The sequence below is a fragment of the Peromyscus leucopus genome, chromosome 7, assembly GCF_004664715.2.
Source record: "Peromyscus leucopus breed LL Stock chromosome 7, UCI_PerLeu_2.1, whole genome shotgun sequence".
Taxonomy (NCBI): Eukaryota; Metazoa; Chordata; class Mammalia; order Rodentia; family Cricetidae; genus Peromyscus; species Peromyscus leucopus.
Window position 1 is genome coordinate 118,447,882 of NC_051069.1, and position 13,221 is coordinate 118,461,102.

General features: G+C 39.1%; 1 protein-coding gene across 9 annotated transcripts in view; it reads left to right on the top strand.

Moving 5' to 3' along the window:
- Grk4 (G protein-coupled receptor kinase 4) overlaps positions 1-13,221 on the top strand; it is a 113,204-nt gene that overhangs the window by 35,874 nt on the left and 64,109 nt on the right. For all 9 annotated transcript variants that reach the window (XM_028870833.2, XM_037208179.1, XM_028870832.2 and 6 more), the window contains one exon: positions 2,854-2,960. In XM_028870833.2, coding sequence (XP_028726666.1) covers positions 2,854-2,960 — 107 coding nt within the window. Of the gene's footprint in view, positions 1-2,853; positions 2,961-13,221 lie in introns of those variants that run through there.

The window sequence follows — 13,221 nt, forward strand, 5'->3', positions numbered from 1 at the left end:
GAGAGCATTGGCTGCTTTTCTAGAGATGGGACCCAGATTTGGTTCCCAGCACACATGTGGCAGCTCACAACAGTATCTTAATCCAGTTCCAGGCGATTGGACACTCTCTTCTAGCCTCTGAGGGCACTGCACACACATGGTGCACACACATATGTTCAGGCAAAACACCCAAACACAGTAAACAAAAAATAAAATGTTCAAGTTTTTTATTGTGTTATTCTTTGATCTAGTAATTCTATTTTTGTTTGTTTGTTTGTTTGTTTTTTTGAGACAGGGTTTCTCTGAGTAGCCCTGGTAACTCCCTCTGTAAACCAGGCAGGCTTCAAACTCAGAGATCCACTTGCTTCTGCCTCCTGAGCACTGGAATCAAAAGTGTGCACCACCACTGCCCAGCATAGTAATTTGTTTTTAAGAACTCATTCTATGGGAACCAAATGGCTAGAGGTGTTGGTGGTAATGGTGCTTGTAGTAGGAAAATTGGCAAATAGAATGTTTAGTCAGTGCCTGCTTACAAAGACTATACACATACACATATATATTTTCCTGTTTGTATGAGGATGAAAAATTGTGTTTCTGAAGAGATATCTGTGTGATTTAAAATTCTTAACTTTAATTAAAAAATATAATATGAAATTTACATGAGCCATTTCTTTGTTTTGTTTTTTGAGACAGAGTCTCTGTATATAGCCTTGGTAGTCCTAGAAGTCACTATGTAAACTAGGCGGCCTTTGAACTCACAGAGATCCTCCTGTCTCTGACTCCTGGGACTAAAGACATACACCACCACACCCAACAACTATTTCTTCTTAATATAACATTTTCATTAATTATTTGAGAATTTCTTTCATGCATGCATGGTTATTTTGATAAATATCCTCTCCCCATTTTCCCTCTAATTCCTTCCAACTCCAACCTTCACACCCTACCTCCTCCTAACTTCATGTCTTCTCTTAAAAATAATCCACTGAGTCTAGTTTGTACCACCCATAAACTCAAGGGTAGTGGGCCATGCACTGGAGCATGGTTGACTTATCAGGGACCACACCCTTAATGAAAACTGAGACTTCTTCCTCGGAAGCCATCAACTGTCAATAGCACCTTATCTAGGGGTGGGGCTTATGAGACCTTTCCCCTCCATGCTAGATTGACGACTGACTTGGTCCTGTGAAGGTTTTGTGCAGGCAACCACAACTAATGTGAGTTCAAAAATGTAGTGGTCTTGTCATGTCCAGAGGATACCATTTTGATTCAGTCCTTCCCAACTTGTAGCTCTTGTAATCTTTCTGTCTCCTCTTCCAAGAGTACCTGAGTCTTGGAAGTAAAGAGCATGATGTCCCATTGTGGCTGAGGATTCCATAGACACTTTTCTTTACATTTTGACCAGTTGTGATTTTCTGTTTAACCACCTACCACTGCACAGAGAAAGTTCTCTGGTGTGGACTGGGTATAGAGATACAAATTTAGAGGAAAGTTTGATACTATGTCCACTTAGCAAAATAATAATAATAATAATGTTCACCCCAGAAGACTATGAACTCCTGGATCATGAGTTTTGGGCCATATTTACAGGCATGAGTTTCCTCCCATAGAAGTGGCCTTAAATCCAACTGGAAAGTGTTTTGTTATCCCTGTAACATATTACGTCCATGAATATACTTCAATATGCTGTCCATTATTGTAGCTCACAGGGTTTACAGCTGGCTAAGATTGTGGATGACTTTCTCCCTGAGAAGCTTACATGACACCTTCTGGTACTGTGAAAGCAAATTAGTCACGTGGAAGCTTCCAGGCCAGTACTAATTAGTTTCTTTGTGTCCTGTGACTAGAGTGTGTGTTATCTGTTTCTAAGTGTATATAGTTCAGTAATGTTAAGTACATTTACACTGTTATGTAGAGAATCTCTAGAACCTTTTTATCTTGCAAAAAGAAAACACTGACATCAGCAGTCTGATATCCTTTGTCTCCCACACATAGCCATCACCCTTCTGCTTTCTTCCATTTTCAGTTTTACTACCCACATGTATATTCATAAGTGAAATTAATTCTTTTGGGACTGGCTTATTTTATTCAATGTAGTGTCCTTAATGATCATCCATGTTGTAGAATGAGTCAAAATTACTTTTCTAATGTTTTAAAATTAATTAATTAACTGTGCAGTGCTAGGGATTGAATTCAAGGCAAGTAAGTATTATACCACTGGGCTATGTCCTTAGCCCCAAAATATCCTTTTTAAAATCTTTTCTCAGGCTGGAGAGTTGGCTCAGTGGTTAAGAGCACTGGGTGTCTTCCAGAGGACCTGGGCTCAACTCTCAGTGCCCATGTGATGGCTCACAACGGTCATAACTCCAGTTTCAGGGGATCTGATCCCCTCTTCTGATTTCTTTTGCCACTACACACATAGTGCCCATACATACAAATAAAACACCCATATACATAAAACTAAATTATTTTCTCCTTTTCATGTCTGTCCAGCCATCCATTCATGGACATGGACTGTTTTTCATGCTAGGCTTGTGCAGTGCTAGGGACTAAATTCAGGTCCTGCTGCATGCTAGACAAATACTCTACCTATCAACCACATCCCCAGCCCTGCTGGCAAGAGTGACATGGCAGTAGATTGGGTGTGCAAATTCTTCTTTGAGAGCCTGTTTTTTGTTCTATATGTGTTTTGAGTTTCTACGAACAGATCTAGAAAGCAGGAAACAGGCTGAATGCTGGAGAGGGGGACTTGGGGGGATGGTACTTTGACTTCTTTCATATACTAAAACATTTATAGTAGGCATGAAGTTCTTTATATGATTGGTAAACTATGACAAAACTAATTGTTATATATTCGGTTTGTGCAACATTTAGAAGTCAGAAGTCTCCTTACCACAGATACCTTCAGCTGTTGTGAAAGACTGTAAATGGAATCTAAAGCGGAATTCCTTCCCTAAAAATGTTTTCCACGAATGTGCTAGGTAAGTGTTCTATGCTCAGCCTTGCCTATATTATGAGTGTTTGGGTTTGCTGAGACAGGTTCTTGTATAGCCAAGGTGGGCCCCAAATTCACTTTGTAAGCTAAAGTTAGCCTTGAAGTTTTGATCCTTCTGGCCCTACTTATGAAGTTCTAGGATGGTAAGCATGTGTCATGTGCTATACCTGGCTTGTGTGTATATTATCTATTGGTAACCTCAAGATAGAAGATGACAAAAAGTTTGTTTGTTTTAATTTTTTATTTTTATTTTATGCAAGTTGAATTTTTTTCCCTTTGAGATAGTCCTGGCTGTCCCGGAACTTACTTTGTAGACCAGGCTGTCCTAGAACTCAGAGATCCGCCAAAAGGCTTCAGCCAACACCACCCAGCTTTTGAACTTTTGTTTTTAATTTTTTTTTAACAAGTTGAGTTCTTATTTGGATAGTTTTGCAATTAGAATAGTCCCTTTCAGTAATTTTGTGTAGAAACGGTTAAGTGAAGAGTAATGATCACATGTACATAAATGTTATACTGAATGGTGTCCAGCCTCAATAGCACAGCATTTCTATGATAACTCTGAGCTATCTTTCCTCCACATTCCAAAGTGCTTGTGTGGAGCTTGAAAGGGATCTAAAAATATTTTTCTAAACCTAAGCATTTGCTGAAAATGGGTTTTCTTTGGGTTTTTGTAGTATGGACAGGGAAGTTCTTTTTTTTTTTTTTTTTTTTTTTTTTTTTTTTTTTGTTTCTCTGTGTAGCTTTGCACCTTTCCTGGAACTCACTTGGTAGTCCAGGCTGGCCTCAAACTCACAGAGATCCACCTGGCTCTGCCTCCCGAGTGCTGGGATTAAAGGTATGTGCCACCACCGCCTGGTGGGGAAGTTCTTAAGTACGACATTTTGACTAAATTCAGCTTCCTTATGAACACAGGAAAAAAGTAATTTCTGAGGAAATCTGGTAAGTGGAAGTGGTGTTTTGTGTAGCTGTGTGGATAGTCACTTGTCTCACAGAAGGAAGCTAAGGCCCAGAGAAATGTGGAAAAGGTTGTCCTGAGCTCTGAGAATATTTAAATGCTATTTTCATTGTGGTTTGAAGATTGCTCTGGTCAGATGTGATTCATCACTGTACCTCCTACATGCAGTGGGTAGTGGTAGAAGGATCATGGTCTGAGGTAGACTTTGACTACATACTGTCTCTTGGGGGCTAGAGAGATGGCTTAGCAGTTAAGAGCACTGGCTGCTCTTCCAGAGGACCTGTGTTCAATTCCTAGCATCAACATGGCAGCTCACAATGGTCTGTAACTTCAGTTCTAGGGCACCTAGCACCCTTACACAAACATAAATGCAGGAAAAACACCAATGCACATATAAATAAATAAATTTTAAAAAGACCTTTTCTCCAAAAGAGCAAACAACAACAAAACCCAACAATACAGAACAGAAATGAAAAACAAAAACAGAAAACATACAAAATCTTGCTCCAGCTGCAATTTAGAGGGAGCTTGGAGGGAGAGAAAGTACATGCAAAAACTGCCCTATATAGTTGGGTATTATCTGACCCACCAATCTATAAAGTAGGATATACACAACATCAATCCATTATCTTCTTTTTTTTCTCTTCAAGACAGGGGTTCTCTGTTTAGCCCTGGCTGTCCTGAAACTCCAGGCTGACCTGGAACTCAGAAATCCACCTGCCTCTGCCTCCTGAGTGTCTGTCCATCACCATTGCCCACTCATAATCTATTATCAAGTGGAAGTGGTATATATGTGTTGGACCCAGGCAGGTCCTGAAGGCACAAGCATGCTATATGAAGAAGTTGTCCAAATGCCTATGGTTTCTGTTTCCATCACAATACCATCTGCTCCCAAACATGCACCTTTAGCCTCATGTGGTATGCTCTGTGATCAGTTGACTAAGGCCTGGTTTACTAATGGCTCTGCATGTTATACAGGCATCACCCAAAGCTGTTTCTGAGACACCCCTGAAAGATAGTGGCAAAGGGAAATCTTCCCAGTGGGCAGAACTTTGGGCAGTATCCATGGTCATGCATTTTGTTTGAAAGGAGATAAGGCCATATGTGTAATTTATGGGCTGTAGCCAGTGGATTGACTGGATGGTCAGGGACTTGGATTTTTAAGCATGAAAAATTGATGAGAAAGACATTTGGGAAAAAGTATTTGGATCTCTCCAGATGGGTTAAGGATATGAAGATACTATGTCCCACATAAATGATCATCCAAAGATGACTTAAGCAGAGAAAGGGTTCAGTAATCAAGTAGACAGGATGGCCTATTGTGTGGACAGTCAGCCTCTTTCCCCAGCCATGCCTATCATTGCCTAAGAACAGAGTGGTCATAGTGGCAGAATGGAGGTTACGAATGAGCTTGACAACATGAACTTTCACTCACCAAATCTGACCTGGCCATAGCTGCTGCTCAGTGCCAGATTTGTCCTAGATATGACACCATTTCCAAGGGTGACTATTGGATACTTCCTCTATGGAAAGGATAATTTGTCCTTACTGGAGTGTTGTATATCTGGTGGGGATTCACATGGGTCCGTGGAAAGAAGGCACAGAGGCACTCTAAGGATGAAATTTTTAGCCTTTCCAGCTGCAGATGAATCATTCTCTCATGGACTGACTATAGCTTAGCAAAAGGACCTTTTATGGTTATACAGTTCACACCATTAGCAAGTCAGTTCCATATACCAAAACCTTTATCTAAGCCCCCCAAAGGGACGATGCCAAATGTAAATTCTCAGTTGAAAGACATCCTCATTTGCCAGGTCCTCTCTCAACCAAGTTTTGCATAGGCTCTGAACCCCTAGGTGCAGACTTCAAACAGAAGGTACCAGAGACAAAAGGTAGCAATCACAGAAGGCAGATTAAAGCTAGGTGCTAACACTCCAGAATCAAACCAGCTGCAGAAATCTGCAGGAATTCTCCCAACATATCCCCCTTTTCTATATGCAACAATTAATTATATTGGAGATTATGTAGCTTTACAGCATATACAGCCTTTTCTCTTTCTGTTTATCAATCTTACGTAAGTAAGCCAAAAATCATTTTAAAGCCAATAAGGTTACTATTGCTAGCACAAGAGTAACACTTGCCTAAACAAGAAATCTATTCAAGTGATTTTACAGGGTTGAATGAAGCTATAGTATCTGCACAGCTTTCCATATCAGTTAACTTTTTTGTGAAAGTTTCCTCATTTTTTTTTTTACTGTAAATCATAAATCATTTGAGAAGAATTAGGGTGACCTTTCAAATGCATCTAAACCTTTTCCCAATCATACTTGCTTTTATTGAACTGTAAAGGTATAATACAATAGGATGTGACATTCCAATCACATTTTAATTTTATCTACTTCAATATTTCTTTTTATTTACAAACTGTATGACTTATGTCAGGCCTCTTGCTACCTAGCTCTTATATTTCAATATTTCTAACTGATCTCCTAACAATATAACAGCTTGTCTCAAACTAGCTAATTCATTAACTATCTCACTATTTTATTTTGTTCAGTTCAAAGTTCTGTAGAATGTTTATGTCAGTCTCTAAATAACTCAGCAGTTTGAATTTCTTTATGAAGGGCCACTCTGGCTGTTGCAGTAGTAGCAGTCAATGCAATAATTCTCATAATAACTGCAGTAATCAATCCAACAATTTGACATGTTCTTCTTAATAGTCTGTTTGTTTGTTTGTTTGTTTTTGGAGACAGGGTTTCTCTGTGTAGTTTTGGTGCCTGTCCTTAATCTCACTCTGTAGACCAGGATGGCCTTGAACTCACAGAGATCCACCTGGCTCTGCCTCTCAAGTGCTGGGATTAAAGGTGTGCGCCACCACTGCCCGGTTCTTCTTAATATTCTTTCAGTGAGCTTCTGTACTAAGATCTTCACAGTGAGTTTTGCCATGGCCTTGACAACTTCACAGGTATCCAGATTGCTGGCCTTGTTTTAAGAACGTATAAACTTTCAAAAGTTAAGTTTAAAGACATACTAGCATTAATACAAGTATGAAGGGTACAACATTCACAAGTGATGCTATAATTATTAGGGTGTCATTGTATGGGCCCCTTCAGTAGCAAGTAAGGCAATAATAGTACACACACCATAAAAGGATGGCTTAGACCAAGTATACTTATCATCCTTAAAGTTTAGCTTACCTTCCCATGATTTAAGAGGGTGGAAGGCACTTGCTAATTTCTACAAGTTAATCTGAATTGAACTGCTAAATTGCAGGAAAGGACCTGACATTCCAACTCCAAGCTATTGGATAGGATCATTAACAGAAGAACTAATTTCTACAGTTCCATTCAAACTATACTGCTTCCATCTTAACTCTGAGTGAGAATATTTTCCTTGAGGGGAGCCATAATGGCTCTAATAATGTCATCTCTGTAGGAGATATTAATTAACACTCGAGGTTTCTCACTCTTACATTGTTGCCAGTGTACCTAGTCAGATTCCTTGATGGTAACCCTCATCTCATAGAATAGTAGATTTATGGATCTAGCAGCATTAATCTCCTGTCCTTTGAAACCAGATGCATGAAGCATATAAAAATTATTATGATATTCTTGGGTAGTATTGACTGTAGATAGCCACACTTGAAAGGTCATATCTAAACACTGAATTCCAATCCCCATACAAATAGGAATTCCTTGTACACTCACAGTATAATTTTTAATCTCTTTACCCTTCTCCATTGGCTGAGCAGGACTTTGGTTGGCATAAGGACCAGGTAGCCAAGAAGATTCATTAACCACCACAGGAATATCCGTATCTCCCCAACTTATGTTACGTTAATTGGAGGATTAGGAATAAAGTCCCAGTAAGCATGATCAGTCCTTGTTACCTGTACAGTTATCACAGCACGGCAAGGAATAGATTTGTAGCTTTTACAGGTCTTTGAGTCATTCGAATTATTGCCTCCTCTTTGTCACACGAATTCTTTTTGTTTGTTTTGTTTTTGTTTTTCAAGACAGGGTTTCTCTGTGTAGCTTTGTGCCTTTCCTACAACTCACTTGGTAGCCCAGGCTGGCCTCAAACTCACAGGGATCCACCTGGCTCTGCCTCCTGAGTGCTGGGATTAAAGGCATGCACCACCACTGCCAGGCAAAGATTTTGTAGTGTTCTGCCTGTAGGTATGGCTGCAGGCCAGAAGAGGGCACCAGATCTCATTATGGATGGTTGTGAGCCATCATGTGGTTGCTGGAAATTGAATTCAGGATCTCTAGAAGAACAGCCAGTGCCTTTAACCGCTGAGCTCTCTCTCCAGTCCCCTGTCACATGAATTCTTAAATTGTCCTGTAGCTGTAAGTTTCTCCGGTCCCACCCAGCCCTGCAGTCTTGTGGCCACTTACAAAATAATCACTCAGAGGCTTAATATTAATTGCAAATTATATGGCCTATGGGTCAGGCTTCTTGCTAACTAGCTCTTATAACTTAACTCAACCCATTTCTATTAATCTATATATTGCCATGTGGCCATGCCATTACTGGTCTGCTGGCATGTGACTCCTTTGACATTGGGCTGGCATCTCCCCTGACTCCACTCTTCTTCATCTCATCCTCAGTTCAAATGTACTGCCTAACCTTATCCTGCCCTGCTATAGACCAATGCAGCTTTATTTATCAACCAATCATAGTAACACATATTTACAGTGTACAGAAAGACATCCCACAGCAGTGTCCACAGGTGGGAGGATTAGCTGTCTGCTCCAAAGGCCTTATGTATCTTTTCTTTCCCAGAGGCATCTCAGCAGTCAAAGCATTCAAGAGACTCCTCTTGCTCATACTGAATTTTTATCAATATTGATGGGATCCACAACCTTTTATCTCCTTTGGAAACATAAGCATACCCTCAGCCCTATCTTAATACTTTCCTTGGTTCTGATTTTGATGTTTAAACATTTATAATACATGAAATGACTCTATCATTTTTTTCACAATCCAATGTTTTTCAGTAGCTGTTGACCCTGTTTCATTAGCATTTAAAAAATTTTTACAGTTAGCAAAGCATTATCCAGTCTATCCTTAGGGGTCCTCATAGCCTCCTTATGTTTAACAAGCATCTCCTTTAGAGTGTGATTAGATCTTTCAACAATTGCTTGTCCTGTAGGATTATATGGTATCCCTGTAATGTGTTTTATATTTTAATGTGTAAAAAAATTGTTTTATTTTACTGGAAACATTAGCTAGAGCAATACCAGTTTTAATTTGTATCAATATGCCCATTACAGCCATTGTTTCTATTAAATATGTAATTATAGAATCAGCCTTTTCAGAGCTTAAAGCAGATGCCCATTGAAATCCAGAGTATGTATCAATGGTATGATGAATATATTTTAATTTTCCAAATTCTGCTAAATGAAATACATCCATTTTCCAAATTTCATTTCTTTGTGTACCTTTAAGATTAGTTTCTGCAGGTAAAAGAACTTGATTATACAAAGAACAAGCAGGACAGTCTTTTTATAATTTCCTTATCTTGTTGTCAAGTAATTGCAAATCTTTTCCTTAAGCCCCAATTATTAACATAATGTTACTTATGAAATTCTGAAGCTTCAAACACATTTCCTATCAGTAATTGATCAATCTCTTCATTTTCTTTTGCTAATGACCCAGGCAACCCAATATGGGACCAAATATGAGTGATGTATAATGGCTAATTTTTGTCTTGGATTGCTTGTTGTAGTTGCATAAATATTAAAATCAATTTTGAATTATCAGGAATATGTTCAGCAGTTTCTATATGTAATACAACCTTTTCTGCATATTGAGAATCAGTAATTATATTAAGAGACTCATTAGAGTCTAATAACACCATCAGAGTGGCATACAACTCTGATTTTTTAAGTGAATCATATGGACTTTGAATTGCTTTTCTGATGTTTCCTGTTTTATAACCAGCCAAACCTAATTTGTTTGCATCAATATAAAATGTAAGAGTTCTAGAAATAGGTGCTCTTTTCACTATGTGGGAAAGAATCCTTTCAGTTCTTTTTATAAATTGAAGTTGCTTACCTTTTGGATATTTGTTGTTAATTTCTCCTAAGAAATTACTACAAGCTCTTTGCCAATCATCATTAACCACCCATAACTGCACAATTTCAGCATTAGTATAGGGTATTACAATCTCAGCTGGATACATTCCTGACAATTAAGTCTTATTATTCCCTTTATGATTAATTCAGAAACCTTTTCTGTATAGGTTTTTAACTTTTTACTCTGTTTGTGAGCTAGAAAAATCCATTCCAAAATATTATCCTCCCTCTGCATAATGAGTCCAGCAGGGGAATGATTAAAGGTACAATTATTAAAATACATTTAGTTGTGAGATTTCTATTTGTCCTTAAGGCTCTATACATTTAATTCACTCTGTGCTCTGTTTTACCTGAGATAAGGTTCCAGTGCCTACAAATTGAGTGGAGACTTTTTGTAAGGCCAATTGGGATTATAAGATTTTTGAAAATTTACAGATATATCAGCTTTAGTGTCTAGTATGCCTGAAATTTCAATGCCATTTACTTGTAATTTTAACTTTGGCCTCTTATCATTAGTAACAGTTTGTCAAAATATTTTCTTTCCAGTATTTCCAAAACCTTCTGTCCTATATATTGGAGCTGCTTTACCTTTAAAATCTGGAAATAATAACAATTGAGCAACTTTACCACCAGCATTTATTTACATAGTCCTTTTCACATAAGCCATCTATAGAAGCATTAAAATGAACAATCTCTGTAGATTTTAGGAGGCAATTTTATGCAATACTATAGAGTATTTTTATAAAAAATTTTAAAGAGAGGATCTGTTTTTATAGATCCCAAGTATCATGTTAATGTAACTTGTCAGCGATTAACAGTGTGGATCAAACAATTTACCTGTATTTTATTTTGTGGAAAAATAATTTTTGTAAGCTCTTTATCAGTAAGAGATAATTTTTATGAGCTTTTACCTTAGTAACCATATTACCTAATAAGCTAATAACCCAATCTGTTGCAGGTGATACATTTTTATAGAATTTAACAAAAAATTTCTAGAAAGCAACATAAAGAGTAGAGCCACATTTTCAGTAATGATAAACAGAGTAGTGTTATGATATTGCACATGAGAGGCCCCGTCTGGCTGGGCCAGGGTATTCCATGTGTGAGGGAAAATATGCTGGGCAGAGGCAGCCACAGGCTGCGGTGTGTGGACAATCACTCATTCCCCAGGCATTGCATCCACGTGGAAATGAGTTTATTATAATAGAGAAATAAAGAGAAAGATAGGGAAAGAGGGAGGCAGAAAGACAGAGGTGGGGGAGAGGGGTCAAGGGTGCAAACCTCATGGGAATGGAGAGAGAGTGTGGGGGAGGAACAGTTTTCTTTTTAAAGGGGACTTCACGGCAGGATCCTGGGCAGGTCTCCAAGGAGCAGGATTTCAAGGGGCAGGTCAGAATACTAACATTCTTCCATTTTGATTCTTATAAAAAGGTGAGTTATGGATAGCAAGTGTAGGAACAAGGGTGCTGAGTTGAGACTGTTTCACTCTGTCAAGGGGTGAAGTGGGGAAGGGGAAGCCGGGAGTTACACATGGTGGCAGGAGATTTCAGGTCCCTGTTCCTTGTGGACCTGAGGAGGCAGACTGCAGCAGTGATGTTCCAGGAGCTTGGGGGAATGGCATGCCAAATCAGGAGTACAGAAACCATGGCATCTGCTGTTTCTCTGGAGGTCAAGCGGGAACAGTGAATCTGCAAAATATGCTTGAAAAATAGGTGGGGTTAAAAATGGTCTCTGAGCTTTTGCAGGGCGAAAGACACGGTCAATCAGACAAAAAGACAGCCAACAGAATGGGAAAAAATCTTCACCAACCCCACATCTGACAGAGGATTGATCTCCACAGTATATAAAGAACTCAAGAAACTAGACATCAAAATACTAAACAATCCAATTAAAAAATGGGCTAAAGAGCTAAACAGAGAGTTCACAAAACAAGAATCACAAATGGCTGAAAGACATTTAAAGAAATGCTCAACATCCTTAATCATCAGAGAAATGAAAATCAAAACAACTCTGAGATACCATCTTACACCTGTCAGAATGGCTACAATAAAAAACACAAATGACAGCCAATGTTGGAGAGGATGTGGAGCAAAGGGAACACTCCTCCACTGTTGGTGGGAATGCAAGCTTGTACAACCACTGTGGAAATCAGTATGGCAGTTTCTCAGAAAATTAGGAATCGAACTACCTCAAGACCCAGCCATCCCACTCTTGGCCATATACCCAAGGAATGCTGATTCATACCATAAAGATACATGCTCAACTATGTTCATAGCAGCACTGTTTATTTGTAATAGCCAGAATCTAGAAACAACCTAGATGCCCGTCAACTGAAGAATGGATGAAGAAAATGTGGTACATATACACAATGGAGTACTACTCAGCAGAGAAAAACAGTGAAAGCATAAAATTTGCAGGCAAATGAAACTAGAAAAAAAATCATTCTGAGGGAGGTAACTCAAACCCAGAAAGACAAACATGGTATGTACTCACTCATAAGTGGATCCTAGATATAAAATAAAGAACAATCAGACTACAACCCACAGAACCATGGAGGCTATATATATAGCATGGAGGTCCCTAGGACGACTGTGGCTTATAATAAATTTCGGTTTTACTCAATTACTGAGCAAGCCTCAGTGAAACATCTCACTATTAAGATAAGAATACAGGCTGCAGCCGCCGCAATGACCAGAGACGCCGCCACAATGACCAGAGATGCTGCAGCAGCCACCGCAATGACCAGAGACACTGCAGCCGCTGCCATGACCAGCAGCCTGTGAAGACGCCGATAAGCCACCAGCCACGTGGCGAGGTATAGATTTGTAGAAATGGATTAATTTAAGATAAAGGAACAGTTAGCAAGAAGCCTGCCACGGCCATACAGTTTGAAAGCAAAATAAGTCTCTGTGTTTACTTGGTTGGGTCTGAGCGGCTGTGGGACTGGCGGGTGGCAGAGATTTGTCCTGACTGTAGGCAAGGCAGGAAAACTCCAGCTATAAATGGCGCCCAACGTGTTGGCAAGAGTTTGTACCTGAACGTGGGGCTAAAGAAAAAAAGGGCTAAAGAAAAAAAGGGAAGAAAAAAAGAGGGACTAAAGAAAAAGGACAAATGAACAAGGATAAAGGCTGGTGTTAAAAAAGAAAAAAAAAATACTAAAGACAAAGTCCCTTAACCAAGAGGCGCTCCAATAAAGTGTGATCTGAGAAGAA